At 45.0% G+C, this 16,423-nt stretch overlaps 1 protein-coding gene across 2 annotated transcripts; it reads left to right on the top strand.

The window, feature by feature from the left end:
- Nucleotides 1–13,247: 13,247 nt before the first annotated feature.
- Nucleotides 13,248–15,759, top strand: LOC147616819 (uncharacterized). 2 transcript variants are annotated; one of them, XM_086777875.1, is made up of 7 exons: nt 13,248–13,370; nt 13,486–13,630; nt 13,896–14,324; nt 14,442–14,572; nt 14,724–14,784; nt 14,873–15,046; nt 15,140–15,759. In XM_086777875.1, the coding sequence occupies exons 1-7, from the start codon at nt 13,357–13,359 to the stop codon at nt 15,203–15,205; spliced, it is 1,020 nt and encodes a 339-aa protein (XP_086634001.1). In that variant the 5' UTR covers nt 13,248–13,356; the 3' UTR covers nt 15,206–15,759. The 2 variants fall into 2 exon arrangements, with proteins under 2 accessions (XP_086634001.1, XP_086634000.1); XM_086777874.1 differs by lacking the exon at nt 13,248–13,370 and having other exon boundaries at nt 13,379–13,630.
- Nucleotides 15,760–16,423: the final 664 nt, after the last annotated feature.

Genomic DNA, 16,423 nt, shown 5'->3' with positions numbered 1-16,423 from the left:
GTACACATAGAGACTTGACGGTGTCAAAATTTCAATGGTAGCAAATTAAAACGCTACAATGGCATACTAACTGAAACCACCCTCAGGGACATTCACAACAAAAAACAAATAAAAAATGACCACGAAGAAATGAAACAAGTAGCCTAACAAGAGGCTAAAGCGAGGCAAACCAAACTTTGAAAAATATTGTGGTCAACATGGCCCAAGTTGTAGACTTCAAAGAGGAAGATTAGGAGGTGAAGCCTGCTTGATTATGGTTAGGAATGAACACCCTAATGAGCTTCACCCAAAAATCAGCTCTTGTAGATACAGGGGTTAATTATAACTTAATGTCTTATGAGGCATGGTTGCAGGAACCATGCGTGAAGAGATTCTTCTCGGAAGGTGTTGTATGGGACACAACCGATGCAACATAGATTGGGATGCAAGGACGGCTACCCTACAAGTGGCCTCAGGCCAAGTTACAGTCCTCATGACAGATGAAGAACCCAAACCCGCTACTCCCTCATGCTAAGAAGTTACTCCTCCCCTCACCACCATCATTCCACCCTCCAATCCACACAAATCCATACTGCTCAAAAAGAGGCCGCTCCCCACTCTAGACACACCATTGCCTCGCATATCCTCTCCACTACCCCCCACTTGGTAGAGCAACCCAACCCAAACTCTTAAAAGCCACCACCACTACTGACCCCCCCCCACAAAACTAACCACACTAACCTTCCTAACAACACTAACAAATGCACACAGGGCAAGCACTCTCGACACAGTGGTGGGTACCTACAAGGCTTCTAACAACGCAAGGGTATTATGAAGATACTTCCACTCTATGGATCCCCTAACGATCCACTTCCCATATACCGGCAACCCAAGCCCCTTGTCCCTCTCATAGGCCACCAATTCGATAACCCACAAGCCCCTTGTCCCTCTCGTAGGCCACCAATTCGATAACCCCAAGCCCACAAGGTACATGACAACTGTCGGCCCAAATGCTCCCCAAGGCCAAACTATCCTCACTCACACCCTAAGCCTTGCCCAACAACAACCTTCTGGTGGATCCCAAAACCTCTACTTCAGGCTCAACATTACTATGAGGGCAATTGCCAAATTTGGGTCCCCAAATCACCCAGCAACAAACTCCCTGCTCTTGTCACTCCACAATTACAAACCCTTAATGGAAGCACAAAGTGACCTCTGCCACAAATACTACCCAGGAGAAAGGAAAGCAAAAACATCACGAGGAGCCATTGCCCCACCCAACAGAAGCCCACGGTCCATACCAATGATATACCCTTGACGTCGGCTACCCCCACGCGTCATTATCAGGCTACCTCGGAGTACTCCCAATCAACCCTTAACCTCTCCATTCTCAGCTATTCCCTCGTTACCAACCTCTAAACTCCCCAAGGAAATCCCAACCTTGCCATCACCTAATTGGAACTGTCTCCTCCATATGGTGAATCAGGCATGGAGTCAGTACAAAGCCCACAATGGGGTGTTGACAACATAGCCCATGGGTACAAAACCTGTTTTAAAGGGTGCCCTTAAAAAAAGAAAATCTATTTGCCACGACCGTATCATTCTCCTCAAACTTTGCCACGGTCGTACCATTTAGAACTTCGTTGTTTACCAATGATTGTACCAACCTCCACTCGAAATACCATGGCCATATCATTCTCCTTCAGCATTGCCATAGTCGTTTCAACCTCAACTCCAAATGCCACGCCTGTTCCAACCTCAACCTCAACTATCATAGCCGTTCCAAATAGATGGCACGGCCCATACCAAAGGAAGCCATGCTCGTTCCAACCTCTACCACAAATTGCATGCCCATACCATTTACAGCATACGCTCGTACCATTACGAAGCATGCGCTCATACCATTACGAAGCATACGCTCGTACCATTCCAAAGCGTACACCCATTTTGTGGAAATGCCATGCCCATACCATATGCTTTCCCACGACTCTTTCCTTCTGAAAACTATAAATATGGGCCCACCCCTCTCATTTCCTCACTTTCTTCTTTCAACCTACCGAAACTCTTGCAAAACTTTTCTTGAGCTTTCCCTTTCTGTCCATCATCCATCACCCATGGCCAAAACTTCTGACTCCTCCCTGGAGGTCCACAAGCACCCCACCCTCAAGAAGAAGCACCCAATGGGGGGACACTTCAAGGAGTATGGCCGCCACCCAACCCATCTGTCACATCTGGGGGAGCACCTTATGTGAGGAAGGTCAGTGGTCACACGGTCCACTCCCTTATGAAGAATAATCATAAGGTTGAGCATAAGCTTTTGTACTACACCGGACTCTACTACAGAGCTATTGCTGTTGATCTAGCCCTTGCAGCCGCCTAGAGCAACTTGGGCTCAATGGGCTGCCAACCATGGAGCCTTGGAGACCCAACCTATACAATTTCCTGTACTTTACAGAGACAAATGAAGCCAACTAGGCAACATGTCACGCTGGATATTGATGAATAGGTACACATAGTCCATCTCAGTGTCGACCAGAATTAGAGAAGCCATCCACCTCCCCAGAATGGAACAACCTTACATGCAGCTCACTAACGCCCCACGATTGACTCGCGACACCTTCAGGGATAGCACCACCAAGGACGAAATGGAGTGGAGAAATATTACACAGGAGGAGCTCATTATGCTAGCCAGGGCACTCTTCTTTTTACTAACAACATAGTGGGATAGATCGCTTTTTAGCAGGTGCCGCCTTTTGACACTGGCCAGAGTCCACCAGGGAACACCCATAAATTGGGCCAAATACTTGCATAAGGAGCTACAGACAGTATGTGATAACCCCAAGGAAAGCTCGCCAGAGCAGCCACCCTCCTCATAAAAGTACTCTACATGGCTGGATGGGAGGAGCTCCCAAGGGTAGTGCAGCTCATAGGGCCAGATGTAGTACCCATCTCTCTACCTCCCCCCCCCAATCCTCTCCCACCTCTCCACCGCCAAAGCGCCATCACCCAAAACCCAAGTAGAAGGAGCACCTTCCCCCCACCTCTCCATCGCCAAAGCGCCATCACCCAAAACCCAAGCAGAAGGAGCACCTTCCCCCCCACCCCAGCCACGGCCCCACCACAGAAGAACTAGAAGTTGTAGAATCCCAACGCAAAGCCATTGAGGAGGAGGTGCAAAAATAGGAATTTTTAGATTAGAACCTCTTTGAAACCCCACCACTCATAGGATATTCTCCTCATCACTCAGGAGCTGTCCCCTCATCTCCTCCATCATCACACCTAAATACTATGAAAACTCTCCACTGGGGGCACGCACTAGCAACATCCACGCATCACATGGGGAAGTGCCAGACTTCGTCAAGCTTCTCCCACATGGCCCGAGAACTTATCACGTAGATGATGGACTACATCTATCGCCAGCAAGAGATCACTACACTAGCGCAGAAACAAATATTGCTTGCAAAGGATTAGGAGTCGCGAGTGCAGAGGACCTTTATACAACTACCCTCAACAACATTCATCTCTAACAGGCCCTCGACAAAAGGAGCATCTGCTCACCAATACCCCTCCTCCATTTTTGAGCTCCAGAACCAGCTCCAGGCCGCACAAGAAGCAGCACAACGAGTTAACCACCATGAGCTCTCCCTTGCCCAGGCAGTAGCACAGGACGTCCAAAGAGCCACAACGGTGGAACATGCCCTCAACAAAACCATCCTCAAATTCTAGCTCTACCACGAGATTGCAGAGGAGACACTCCACCACAAAGAAGCGCAGTTGGAAGCGACGGAAGCAAGAGCCGCACAACCACCACCCACATCCTCTGGCCCTGCCTCCGGTCGATGCCCTAATGGACACTACACAGAGCTCCCTCTCCTCACCATACCTCCCCAGAGTCCCTTCCAACTCCTTGACCTCCATTACAAAACCATCCACCTTAATCTGCTCCAACACGACATATTCCTCGACGAACCCCTCTCGTACACCACCTACTCCTATATCCTCACCAAGCTACCACTCCATAGCATCACCCTCTTGGCTCCCTTTCTTCTTCCTGGGCCAGGTTTCCTTCACCCACCCCCACATCTTCTTCGACTTCCCTACCCATCCTTTCCAAGAGAACCTCATTAGAGCTGGTCCCACCTTCTACGCTTTGGGCAGCCCATGGACCAAAACGATGCCATCAACCTCTCAGTCCTGGACAGGCTCTATCCTTACCCCTTCCCACCCCAGTGGACACCCTGTCGACGCCCTCCGCTACCTCCCTCATAGAGGTTGTGAGATCATCTGTGCGGCCTACCAATCCCTTTGGCAAGATGAGCTCCCACCATACTCTGCACTAGGCCTCCTCGTAATTTACTACAAATGTCATCTACAAATGGAGGTCATACAAGCCACATGAATAATGCAATTTGATGAATTGCATGTGGCATTTCCCATGCAATTCACCCCTAAAGAAGTTGCAAAGGCCAAAGCCTTCTTCCACGCCTACAGCCCTGAATACTCAGATGAGGAAGACAACGACAATGACAATGACGAATGAAGGCAAAGGAGATCCAATAGCCCAACCCCCTCAACCACCACCACCCTCATCTCCCCCACATAAACCTCCTCCCCTTATCTCCTCTTACCCAAGCACCAGCACACAACAAACCCCCCACCTAGCACCACTAACACTCTTCCCCTCACAATCCTCTACACCCATCCATCTCCCCACACCACTTTCCTCACCAACTCCCACCTTAACCCTCAACTTAGGCTACCCAACACCCTCACTGAATTACCCTCAACATCAGCTAGGCCTCCCCTAGTCCTTAAAGCAAGCCTGACCATTGTTTCCTCGATGTCACCTACCCCTCCAACCTCGTCATCCACCACCACCCAAAATCCCCTCCCACCCTTGGAAGAAGGAGAGATCCCACCGCCACACCACCACGAGAGCAAGAGGAAGTCAACCCTCCGCTCAACCCCCTTAATTGGAGCGATCAGCTTGATCACACAGAGTTTGAGTAGGCAATTTGAATCCTGCTCGGTTGATAACTCCAAGCGGATCCGCTCACCAAAGTTACAAATTGCATGGACATCCACATCTTGCATCCGTACATCAACGCCAAGCATCACAGCTTGAAGCACGAGCACCCTCCTCGACAACACGACGGCTACCACCCCACAGGCCACCCACGCTAGGTGCTCCTCCCATCATGTTTGATCTCATGGGTGAGTAGTCGGCCTGGCGACAACCTTTTTTGCTAAAGCCTTAAATCTGGGAACAATACTGCAGGGCGTCACACCAACTCATAATCAACCATGAATACCTACCGATCTCTGAATCAACCCTTTTATGGTTTTTTTCTCTTCTCCTCTCCCTCTCTTGTATGCAAGGTTGTATGTTTAGGTTAAGAAGAAGGCAATAAGAATCAAACAAGTGAGCGGTACATGGGTAAGAGCATCATCATATCTTTCCCTTCTTGTTTAGGTACAACACCCCCTCATCGATAGCTCCAAGAGGGAGCTACACATCTCCGATTGAGGAGCTGTCTTCATCGCATGCTTGGAGGTGCATGTGTGGTACAATTTGTACTATGTTTTGTGGCTAGCTTTATGTTTTACGTGTGTTTCGGGCTCTGTTTTGTCACTACAAGGGCAGTTTCGGTAAGTTCTGGGGTAGAGAACTATCTCTAGAGAACTATCTCTAGTCAAAAACTAGTTTATTAACAATGTAAAGCAGTGCATTTTGGGATTGTAGATAGTGTTTGCACATGTATTGTTGATATAGGGTGTATGTACATGTACTCTAGTTAGATCTGGTGACATACAGGTTGTGCTGAAGTACCACTGCAATAGTCACAAAAGATACTGCTGTGTTATAGGTTGCATACAGAAATTGTCTATTTGCAGGTTTCTTATTGTTGTAGACAAAAATTTCTAACAAACTTAGTCAAATTGTTAGTGAGAAGCTGGAAAAGAATAACTTCCATTCCTGGAAGTTCAGAATGACTAATTTATTGATGGATAAAGGATTTTGGGACTATGTCAAAGAGGAGATAATGAGGAGCCTCCAGAGTTGTCCGAAGAGAATGCCACTTCAAACAGATATAAAGGAATTCAAGGATTGAAATCAAGGTGCAAGGAAAGTCATTAGTGGCTTTTGATCGGTATCACAGACACAATGATAGGACACATACATGATGCTAACACTCTAGCAGTTGCATGGCACAATCTGGTGGTGCAAATGTTCTAAAATAATACAAAGGCAAGGAAACTACAGCTAAAACAAGAGTTACATACAGTGTGGAAAAGAAAAGCATGTCTATCAATGAGTATTCTTTAAAGATCAAGGGCATTGTTGAATTCTTTAGGTCTATCAATGTATTGGTGAAAGATGATGATTTGGTAAGTGTCTGTTGTTTGAATGGGCTTGGCAAAGAGTACAAGCCATTCAAGACCTCCATTGCAGTCAGAGAGAACATTCTTCACTTTTAGGACTTAGTATCTACACTAATCATAGAAAAAAGGTCTCTAGGTGAGGACTCTTCTTCAGAAAGCAAGAACACATTAGAACATGCCTTCTACTCTAATTCTATGTTAATCACGTATTGGTTAACACATTCCTATGACAACTATGTCTGTACACTTATGTAATAGGCGCCAACACTATATATTATAAATTCTGTCATTTGATGAGGGAAACACCCTAAAGACGCTCCCAAGTATTGAGCTTCAAAGGGCAGACAAGCCTTGTAACTATGTTTTGGGTGCCCCGGGTCACTTACTCCTGGGCGACCTAGTGGGAAAAGGCTTGGAACTATAAAAGCTAATTTCTCTTATTTGTAACTCATTATCCCATTTATGCAATAGAAGTGGAGTGTTATCTCTCTCCCTCTCTCTTGCAACTCTAATCTAGCATGTGTGGTATGCTTAGGGTTAGGGTTTGGGAACACTTGTTCCCTCTTGCTTCCTCTCTTTCTCTTTCTTGAGTGATTAGGCTAACCAACGTGATCCTCTTCCGCGGAGATCCCACACGATCTTCACGAGAGAGCTTGCATCCCCCATTGGATTAGAGCAACGGCCTTGGTGTAACAATGAGTGCAGGAGGACGACAGTAAAAACAAGCGGCTAAGGTGGAGCTCTTGAGCTAGGCTCGACCTTGGCGGATAGGCAACTTCCTCACCAATTAGGAGTAATTAATAGTGGGATTAAGAAGAGTATTAAGGAGTGATTAATAATGGAATTAAGAAGATTAATCATTAGTTAAGTTAGAGTATCTCTAAATTAGTCAAAATCTACTAATTTAGACGTAGCCTCTAACTTTAGCCCTTTCCCACCTACCTAGCATTAATGAAGGGATCTTAGTTGTCCCCCACTCACTTCCCTTCAATTTGAAATTCAAATTTCAAAAGTTGCCACAGAGTCGTTCCATTCCAAAGTTCCATGGTCATGGTCATTCCATTCCAAGTGTCGTGGCCATACCATTCCAAAGTGCCATGGCCGTTCCATTCTAAAGTTTCCACGACCGTTCCATTCACAGCTCCGTGGTCGTTCCATTCAAAGTGTCATGGCTGTATCATTCCAAAGTGTTGTGATCGTACCATTCCAAAATGCAGTGACCGTTCCATTCCAAAGTTGCCGTTCCATTTCCAAGTGCCGTGGCCGTACCATTCCCAAGTGTTGTGGCCGTTCCATTCCTCCCAAGTGACACAGTCATACCGTTCCATAGTGCCACAACTGTACCATACCAACCTAAGTGTACGAACGTGCATTTCTGGGAAAAAAATAAAAATTTCCAAATTTCCAAATCTTTAGAGGTGCGTTTGGTCTACCTCCCTAACTCACTAGGGTCATTTTTACATGCATAAAATGCCTCAAAAGATAACTTTTAACCTTAAGGGTGCGTTCACGCACAAGGCAACAGTGAGCTAAAACTCCTATTTGAGCCCACGCGCACATTGTTGAAGGTTTTCTAAGCTTCCCCACACACCATGGACATCTTTTGGTCATGGTTGCATGTCCCCAATGCCTCCATTCCATTCGGCGGCACCCTGGCCCCAATTACAACATTCACATGTGGTCACCACACCACACATGTTTGGTCAGGAGGGCAAAATGATCTTTGAAGAGCCCTCATCTAGTGGGGCCCCTCCATACATGCACCCCGATGTGGATAGATGCCCCGTGCATACTCACGTACCTCCTTCTCTATCCACCACGGATCTATTCCCAACCCCACCCTTGTACCACCTCCCCTTGCACCACAACTTAACATTCCAAGCTCAACACAAGCTCTAGGAAGGGGAGTGTCACGACACTTACACCCACAAATAAAACATACAAAACCTATGTGGGTGAAAATTTTCAAACTTCTGCTGAAATTCCATGGAGTTGGAGACTCCGTATACCACATCGAGGTCTTTAACCAACTCTGTCAAGCATTTGAAATTTTCGACAATGCAACCAAAATCCATCTCCTTGGACTCAGCCTTGAAGACAAGGATGTGCAATGGTTCCAATCCTTGGACCTGTTGCCATATATATAGGCAGTGATGTGTGTGAACACACTTAGGACTGTCGGGGCACTTTTTTCCTCTTTAGGAGGTTTTTTTCCCCGGCATGTATATACGCCCATTATTCTAGGGCTAACTTATCTTTGTACATTTGCACAATCTAATACATTGTGTGTTGTGTGCATTCTTGCTTCTTCTTCTCCAAGCTTTGTGTGCTTTCCTGCAACCCTAATTCCAACAATTGGTATCAGAGCAGGCATCGGTTTCCAGGGCTACGCCACCAACACCCTCCGACTCATGTTCTCTGATTGAGGTGAGCTTTCACGAGCGCTTGTAGGTCCCTATACTCTGCAGACCAACCTGTAGGACTACGCGTTCTCAGAAATTGCATCTGAGGTCGTTTCAGGCTCCGTTTTTGCATTACAAGTTCTGTACAGGTGTGTCATTTTGTGCAAAAATTTTGACAGTGCAGTTTTCTGCAAAACATGCATACGTATTCTATTGTGGACTGTGCTACATAGCACGAGTTGTTTTCTATTCAGTCTTTGCTTCATTACATGTAGTTTTTACATCAGTTTCAATCAGTGGCCATGGCTGATAATAGCAATGTTGTATTTTACATGTTGTCTGCCGATGACAAACTGGATGGAGACAGCAACTACCCACTTTGGGCGTACATGATGCAGCATGTTTTGGTTGCAAAAGGAGTGTGGAACATTGTGCAGGGTATGGATGTACGTCCAGGTTCTGTGGATGTAGGATCTGTTGAGGATGTTGCAGGTTCTAGCAGCTCTACTGTTGCTACTGTTTTACCCACTGCTGAACAAGCTCGTTGGGATGGTAAAGATGCATAGGCTCATGTCTTGATTGCACTTTCTGTCAAACGTAACATCACTCCACATATTCGTTCAGCTAAAACAGCAAAACAGGCTTGGGATATTCTAGTTGGTTTGTATGCAGGTCATAACGAGGCAAAAATCTCTTACCTGCGTAAAGAGCTAGAATCGAAGATTATGCAGGAAGATGATGACATGAATGTTTTTCTTGCTGAGATTAAAGATCTCAAGGAACAGTTGATTTCTCCAGGTGAGATTATTCCTGATCATTCTCTTGTGCAGACTGTTCACCTGAGTCATATCAGACTTTTGCTTCCACGTGGAGAATTGTTACTAAGGACAGACCTGATGTTGTCAAGTATGATACTTTAGTCAAGAAGCTCTTGCAAGAAGCGCAGTCCAGGCAAAACAGGGCTAGGCAGCGTGCAGTTGATCATGCATTTGTTGCTGCCCAGCAGAGAAGAAGTGGTAAGGCAGCCCCTTCCACTGTTTTTTCTCCTATTAATAGGTCTGCAACTTCTTCTCCTTCCACAGGTAGCAACAATAGGTCTGAGAAGGCTCTTGATAAAGACAAGAAAAAGATCAGGTGCAACTATTGTAAAGCAATTGATCATGTCATTAAGAATTGCCCTAAGCTAAAGGCTAAAGAGGCAAAGAAGAAAGAGTCAAATGCAGCCACAATAGCGGATGCTTCTACAAATGCAGATTCTGCAAATGTTGTGCAGGATACAGAATGGGCGTTTAGCATGTATTGCCAGTTTGACCCATCTGTACATGATGCATGTTTGGCAGTTTCTGTTGACTCTGATGTATGATATTTTGACAGTGGTGCTACAAAGCACATTACCTCGCATCGTGATAAGTTCACTTGTCTTGAGGCTGTCCCTAATGGGAATACTGTCACATGTGCCAATAATGCTTCTTACCCAGTGAAGGGCATTGGTAAAATTATGCTTACTGCTGTTGCAAATGGCAGCGCTTTCACACTTTCAGATGCTTTGTATGTGCCAAGGATAAAGAAGAATCTATTATCTGTCTCTGCGCTTGCTAGACTTGGACTTGTAATCAAATTTATGGATGACAGATGTACTATTCATGATTTAACTTCTGGTGATACGATTATTGCATCTGGCACCTTGTTTCGTGGGCTGTATAGGCTCAATTCTTATGACAAGTGTGTGGAAGATTCAGCAAAAGATAGTTTCAAATGCAAAACTATGGCATGCTCGTTTTGGTCATCTGAATTTGCTAGTTTGCTGCGTTTGCAGAAATTTGATATGGTTGCTTCATTGCCCCCTCTTGAGGCACCATTAAAGCATGTTTGTGAAGGCTATATTTTGGGTAAAATGCAGCGTTCTACGTTTCCAAAGGATGGTTCTGTGCGAGCCACTCGCAAATTGCAACTTGTACATAGTGATGTATGTGGACCTATGCAAACTCCGTCATTTGGTAAACACTTGTACTTCATGACTTTCATTGATGATTACTCAAGGCATGCATGGGTATATCCACTGAAGGTAAAGTCCGAAATGTTTTTGTGCTTCAAACAGTTTTTGCTTATGGTTGAAAATGTATCCAATTGTACTGTGGGCACCCTCCATTCTGATCGAGGGGGGGAGTACATGTCTAAAGAGTTTGATGCATTTCTGGCTAGTTATGGGATAAAACACCAATGTACAGTGTCGTATACCCCTCAGCAAAATGGTGTTGCTGAGAGGAAAAACAGGTCACTTATGGAGATGGCACGATGTATGGTCAAGAGCCAAGCTTTGCCACATGTGTTTTGGCTTGAGGCTATCATGTGTGCTGCATATGTACTCAACAGGTATCCCACTAATAAGGCCTTGCAGTCTGTTACTCCATACAAAGCTTAGCATGGTAGGAAGCCTTCTATTGGTCACTTGCGTGTCTTTGGTTGCTTGGCCTATGCTTTAGTGCCTGTGCAACAACGTAGAAAATTGAATGATAAGGCTGTCAAATGCATTTTTGTTGGTTACAGTGCTGAGAGCAAGGGTTACAGATTGTATCATCCGCAGTCAAAGCGTATCTTGATTAGTCGAGATGTTGTTTTTGTGGAAGATGCTGTGCAGCCTTTGTTATCATGTACCAAAGAGACATGTGTGAGCTCACGGGATGTATTTGATACGTTGTTGCCTCTGTTTACAGGTGGGAATTCAAATGTAAGTCCTAATGATACAAATATTCAGCCTATGCATATTTCAAATGACATCATAGATCAGCCTATTTCTGATGCAGATTTACAGGATGTAATTTATGAGGATAGGGCTGAAAATGAGCAGGCTAGAGGTATGCCTAAATGGCTGGTGCAAACCTTGCATGATAGTAAAATTGATGCACCTATTTCTAGTCGTACTCATTCAGGTTTTCAGCATGCCTCTTATGCATCAGATTGTTATGCTTTGGCTGTGTCTAGTATGTGTGAAGAGGAAGAACCTCTTTCATTTGATGAGGCACAAAAATCAAAAAATTGGTTGGCTACAATGCAAAGTGAATATGATGCTATAATGAAGAATGGTACATGGTCTTTGTGTGATTTGCCTATTGGTAGGCCATTGGATGCAAGTGGGTTTTTAAGTTGAAACAAAAGCCAGATGGCAGTGTTGATCGCTATAAGGCTAGACTTGTTGCAAAGGATTATGCTCAAGAAAAGGGCATTGATTTTGATGAAACCTTTGCTCCCACTTGTCATATGACTACCATTCGTAGCATCCCCAAACGGCCATCTCTAAAACCCAAGTGCAAAAGGCCAACTAAGCCAACAAAAACCAGCCCTAAGCCCAAGCTTCAATGTTAGCTCATCCTTGATCACTTGTTTTACAAGCACAAGGCTGAAGACAACACTCACCTCTGGCTACCCAAGCATGCCGCCTGTGCTCATTCCCCACAACTCCTTCCCAGGAAGCCACGACAAAAGGTGCCACAGCCACGGGTTAAGCAACCCTAAGCACCGCGCAGCCAACAACGTTGGGTGTCTACCAATGTGCTCAAAGCTCAAGGCTTACATGAAGGCAACACACACACACATGTGGCTCCCAAAGCCATAATCAAAAGCCTCTCCTCCGCATCGACATCATAGCTCAAAGCCTCGTCGACAAAAAAGTCGGAAGCCTCGACAACCACAAACCTTCATCACTCGGCAATGTTGGGTGCCCAAATGTCTCTTAGAAGCTCAAGGCTTCCAGGATAGCAATTCCATCATTTGGTTCCCAAGGCATACCCCTCAGCAATTCACCCAAACCACACCCTACCATGTCAGTTAGTTTGACGACCAACAGGCAGGCAAGTCCCCTCTTCCTCGACAAAATCCTACGGACTTTTTCTCACCCAACCCATGGGCACTCAAAAGCTCAATTTTCCCACCCCTCTTCCCCAAAACGGATCCTCCTTCATGAAGCTCCACCCCGCCCCTCGACTTCATCTCACTAAACCAAGGGACAGTGCTACAAATGGCTAAGCTTCTCCAACTACTCAAAGATAAACTCAAAGGTAAGCTCACAAATCTAGCCACATGGTACAAAACCCTCTTTAGGAGTGCTGACCACCAATAAACATGTCAAAGAGAGAGAGAGAGAGAGAGACTCCATGTGATTAGGACCACGGGCCCACCTTTTTCCCTCGCCCATGTACAACACCTGCAAATCTCACTGTGCTCTATCCTATGCACACACACCGCACAAAGCTTCATCATCCGCAGCCTTCCAGGTACATCTCTAGATGGGGGGACTATGGTGGGCACAAGCCTGGTCAATGATACGACCCATCGCTTGGATCTTCTTAACCACCCCCACTTACATCTAATTACCTATTTATACTTAGGCAAAGGCATTAATACCCATGTCACATTTGTTGTATCTAATGTTACCATCTCCTCATAGATTGCATATTCCGGATTTTAATTTCCAAGTGCTTTTGAGGATTTTAATTTCCAAGTACTTGCTCAAAATAAGTGAGCTCCATCTCTTGGATTACTTTATTCATGTAAGCATAGTGATGGGATCTCTAAAAGCATCTCGAGCAGGTGTATGAATTATCGTAGGTAAGCATTTTGGAAACATGGCTGCACCTTCGCTCTTTACAAATGTCCAGCAACCCCCCTTGTGCTTGTCAACGACAGCAGCAGCTAACCCCTCCCCGGCTCTCCCTGCTCCTAGGCGCGTGGTGATGGTCACTGGTGGAGCAGGCTTCATCGGCTGCCACACGGTCGCGGCCTTATTAGCTCGTGGAGATGACGTGATTCTGGTGGACAACCTCTCCACGCACGGCTATCCATCTACTGTTAAGGCTACCAATTTGCACGTGAGTTTGCATCCACACTCTATGAAAAGTTTTCTCCCCCTCAAGTTAGGGTTAGCGTATGGTAATTCTAGGGTTTGGGTAAGAGTTCAATGCAGGTCAAGCGGTTTGAGATGGATATATAGGTGCAGGTTTCTGAATATGTTACGTAGGCTTTGGGACATGAAGATTTAGGGTTTGATGACGTGATATGGCTTGGATGAGCTAAATCTGAGTTTTGGAGAAAACTTCAAGGTTTATGGTTTGATTACATGTATGGGACTGTCAGTGGCTGCGAGAATGTGCTTCAGAGTGGCCTGGAACCTTGCGAATTGAGCAGGGCGACATCACTGACCGTGTGGCGATGAAACCACTGTTTGCTAATGGTATCAATGTGGTTTGCCATCTGGCCGCCCGTGCAGGAGCCCGAGAAAGCATCTCTTCTCCCGAGTCATACATAAACACCAATGTATCAGGCACAGCTATTCTACTGGACCTAGCTGCATCACGCGGATGTACGAATTTTGTGTATGCATCCAGCGGTAGTGTTTACGGAGCCCAGCCTACTGCCACCAGACATTCGACCTCCAAGCAACACATGGCAGTTATGAGAGAAGATGACACGTTAGGGCAACCATTGAGTCCATATGCTGCCAGCAAAGCAGCAGCGGAAGCCATGGCAGGAGTTTATCATCACCTGTACAAGATACCAACCACGGTTAGCTCCAAACATGAAGCTGTTGCACAAAAATGTATAGTTTTTCCAGAAATTTATCCATAGATTGCTTTGCTCGCAGAATCAGAAGAATTGTTAAACCCTAAGGATGATATACAGGGTCTAAGGTTTTTCACGATTTATGGACCCAGAGGGCGCCCTGAAATGGTTCCACTGAAATTTATGAGCTTGATATACAAAGGGTTGCCTATTGAACAGTTTGGAGACGGGAGCTCATGGCGAGATTACACGTAAGATGTTAGTGGTTCTTAGAATACAAATTCTTTAAGTTTGTAGCGAGTTAAGGGCTTGAAAGGCATCCGGCTGGCTGGAGGGCCTCAAATCGGTGTCTATGTTGGCTGGGGTTAGCTAAATTGCAACTCTCTCTCTCTCCTTGAGCAGGTATATAGATGATGCTGTTGATGGAATCCTTGCAGCTATCAATAGGCCACATGACTGTGAGGTTGGCCTCCTACTTTTCTCTTTTCACCTTGTTATTTGCATGGTTTGCACTCCCACTGGTGTTTTCTGATATCACATCAGTAGTGCAGGTCTTTAATATTGGCGCAGGAAGACCTGTCTGCCTCTCTGAGTTCATTAACACATTACAAAAAGTCATGGGATGCACTGCCACAATCGTCCAAAAAGGAGAGTCAAAGGGTGACATTAGTGGGACATTTGCAGACATTCACAAGTCAAGGTCTATGCTTGGATACAACCCAAAGGTCTGTCTGATCATCCCAAGGTACACTTGAAATGAGATTGCTTGTGCAAAAGACGATTTTATTTGAGCTGCTTGTTGGTGGAAATGTGAACAGGTTGATTTGGAAGAAGGCTTGGGAAGATTGTTCGCATGGTTCAAGGGAAATCTGCATACATTTTAAGGTCTATCAACTCGGTTTCTACGGCCTATTTCAATATTTGTGGAGAATACCTTGGATGAACTTGCACCCTCTTCGAATACACAATTTTCATGGACAAATAAGCTAAATGGATAACACAACTATTACATGCACATTTACAGCTTGTCTTATACACTGAGTTATAGGCTGATACCGTTTCCAGCCCCATGGAATGGCACCTAATTTGATGAAGGCCTCCTCTAAGATGGCAAATTGGTTGTGGACTTCTGTCTCTTACTCCCAACACGAGAGCATCATCAAAGCTGGGTGATGACTAATGCATGAGAACTGAAGTAGTGAGGATGTCTTTATCTGTTCAGATGCTGCAATCCTTGGGCTCATCATTGTGCAAGAGCAGACTCTTGGAACTGATTTGAAGCTTTTTAAAACAGAGTAGCAATGTGGTGCAGTAATTGACGTTTAGGTTGAAGATTGTCTGATGTTTCCATGTCAGTTGAACACCCTACCCATGGTATTGTGATACATATCATATATTTTCTAATTTATCATACAGGATACCAATCTTTGTTTATTTTGATAACAGCGCATTTTCTCTTTCTTTCTCAAACCCAAAGTTTTTCAAGCAACTTATGTAAGGGAAAAAGATGAATTGTCCTTTGTAAAAGGCAACACATCACATAGAAACAGAAATGCTTTGTGAGGAGGAAGGTTACATCTCACATTTGGAACCTAATGTTGACAAATTTTGTCACAATTACAACGACGACAATCTAAAAGACTACTCTTTGACATTATTTTAACGTGTTGTTATGTAAGTCATTGTCAGCATGAAAATTTTAAAAGACTTAAAATCATCATTTGAAGTACATAGATATTAAATAGTGTTGCTTAGACCAACATTTCATTGATCAAAGGAAAGTTGACCTATAGTGTTATACAGTGAAACTATATGCTCGCTAAAGCAAGGTAGTAAGAAGACTATTAAATTCAGATGTCTCTATGGAAGAGATGGAAGAGGAAATTTCAAATTTAGTAACTCTTTTTCTTGACCTCCAAATGTTGATGGAAACCACTTGAAAACAGTCCTATCCCTTTCGGATTGAATTAGGGTTTAATACCATAGCATAAAATTATCAAAATTATCTCCACTTGCTATCCGCTCCTTCCCTTTCCATTGGCAATGCCTTGGAACCACTCAAAAGCATGCACCACGTCAATTTGCATCCTTGAGCATCCAAA

Source organism: Cibotium barometz, chromosome 38 (genome assembly GCF_041138505.1).
Source record: "Cibotium barometz isolate CiBa-2024 chromosome 38, ASM4113850v1, whole genome shotgun sequence".
Lineage (NCBI taxonomy): Eukaryota > Viridiplantae > Streptophyta > Polypodiopsida > Cyatheales > Cibotiaceae > Cibotium > Cibotium barometz.
This window is presented reverse-complemented; position numbering and strand designations above follow the sequence as displayed.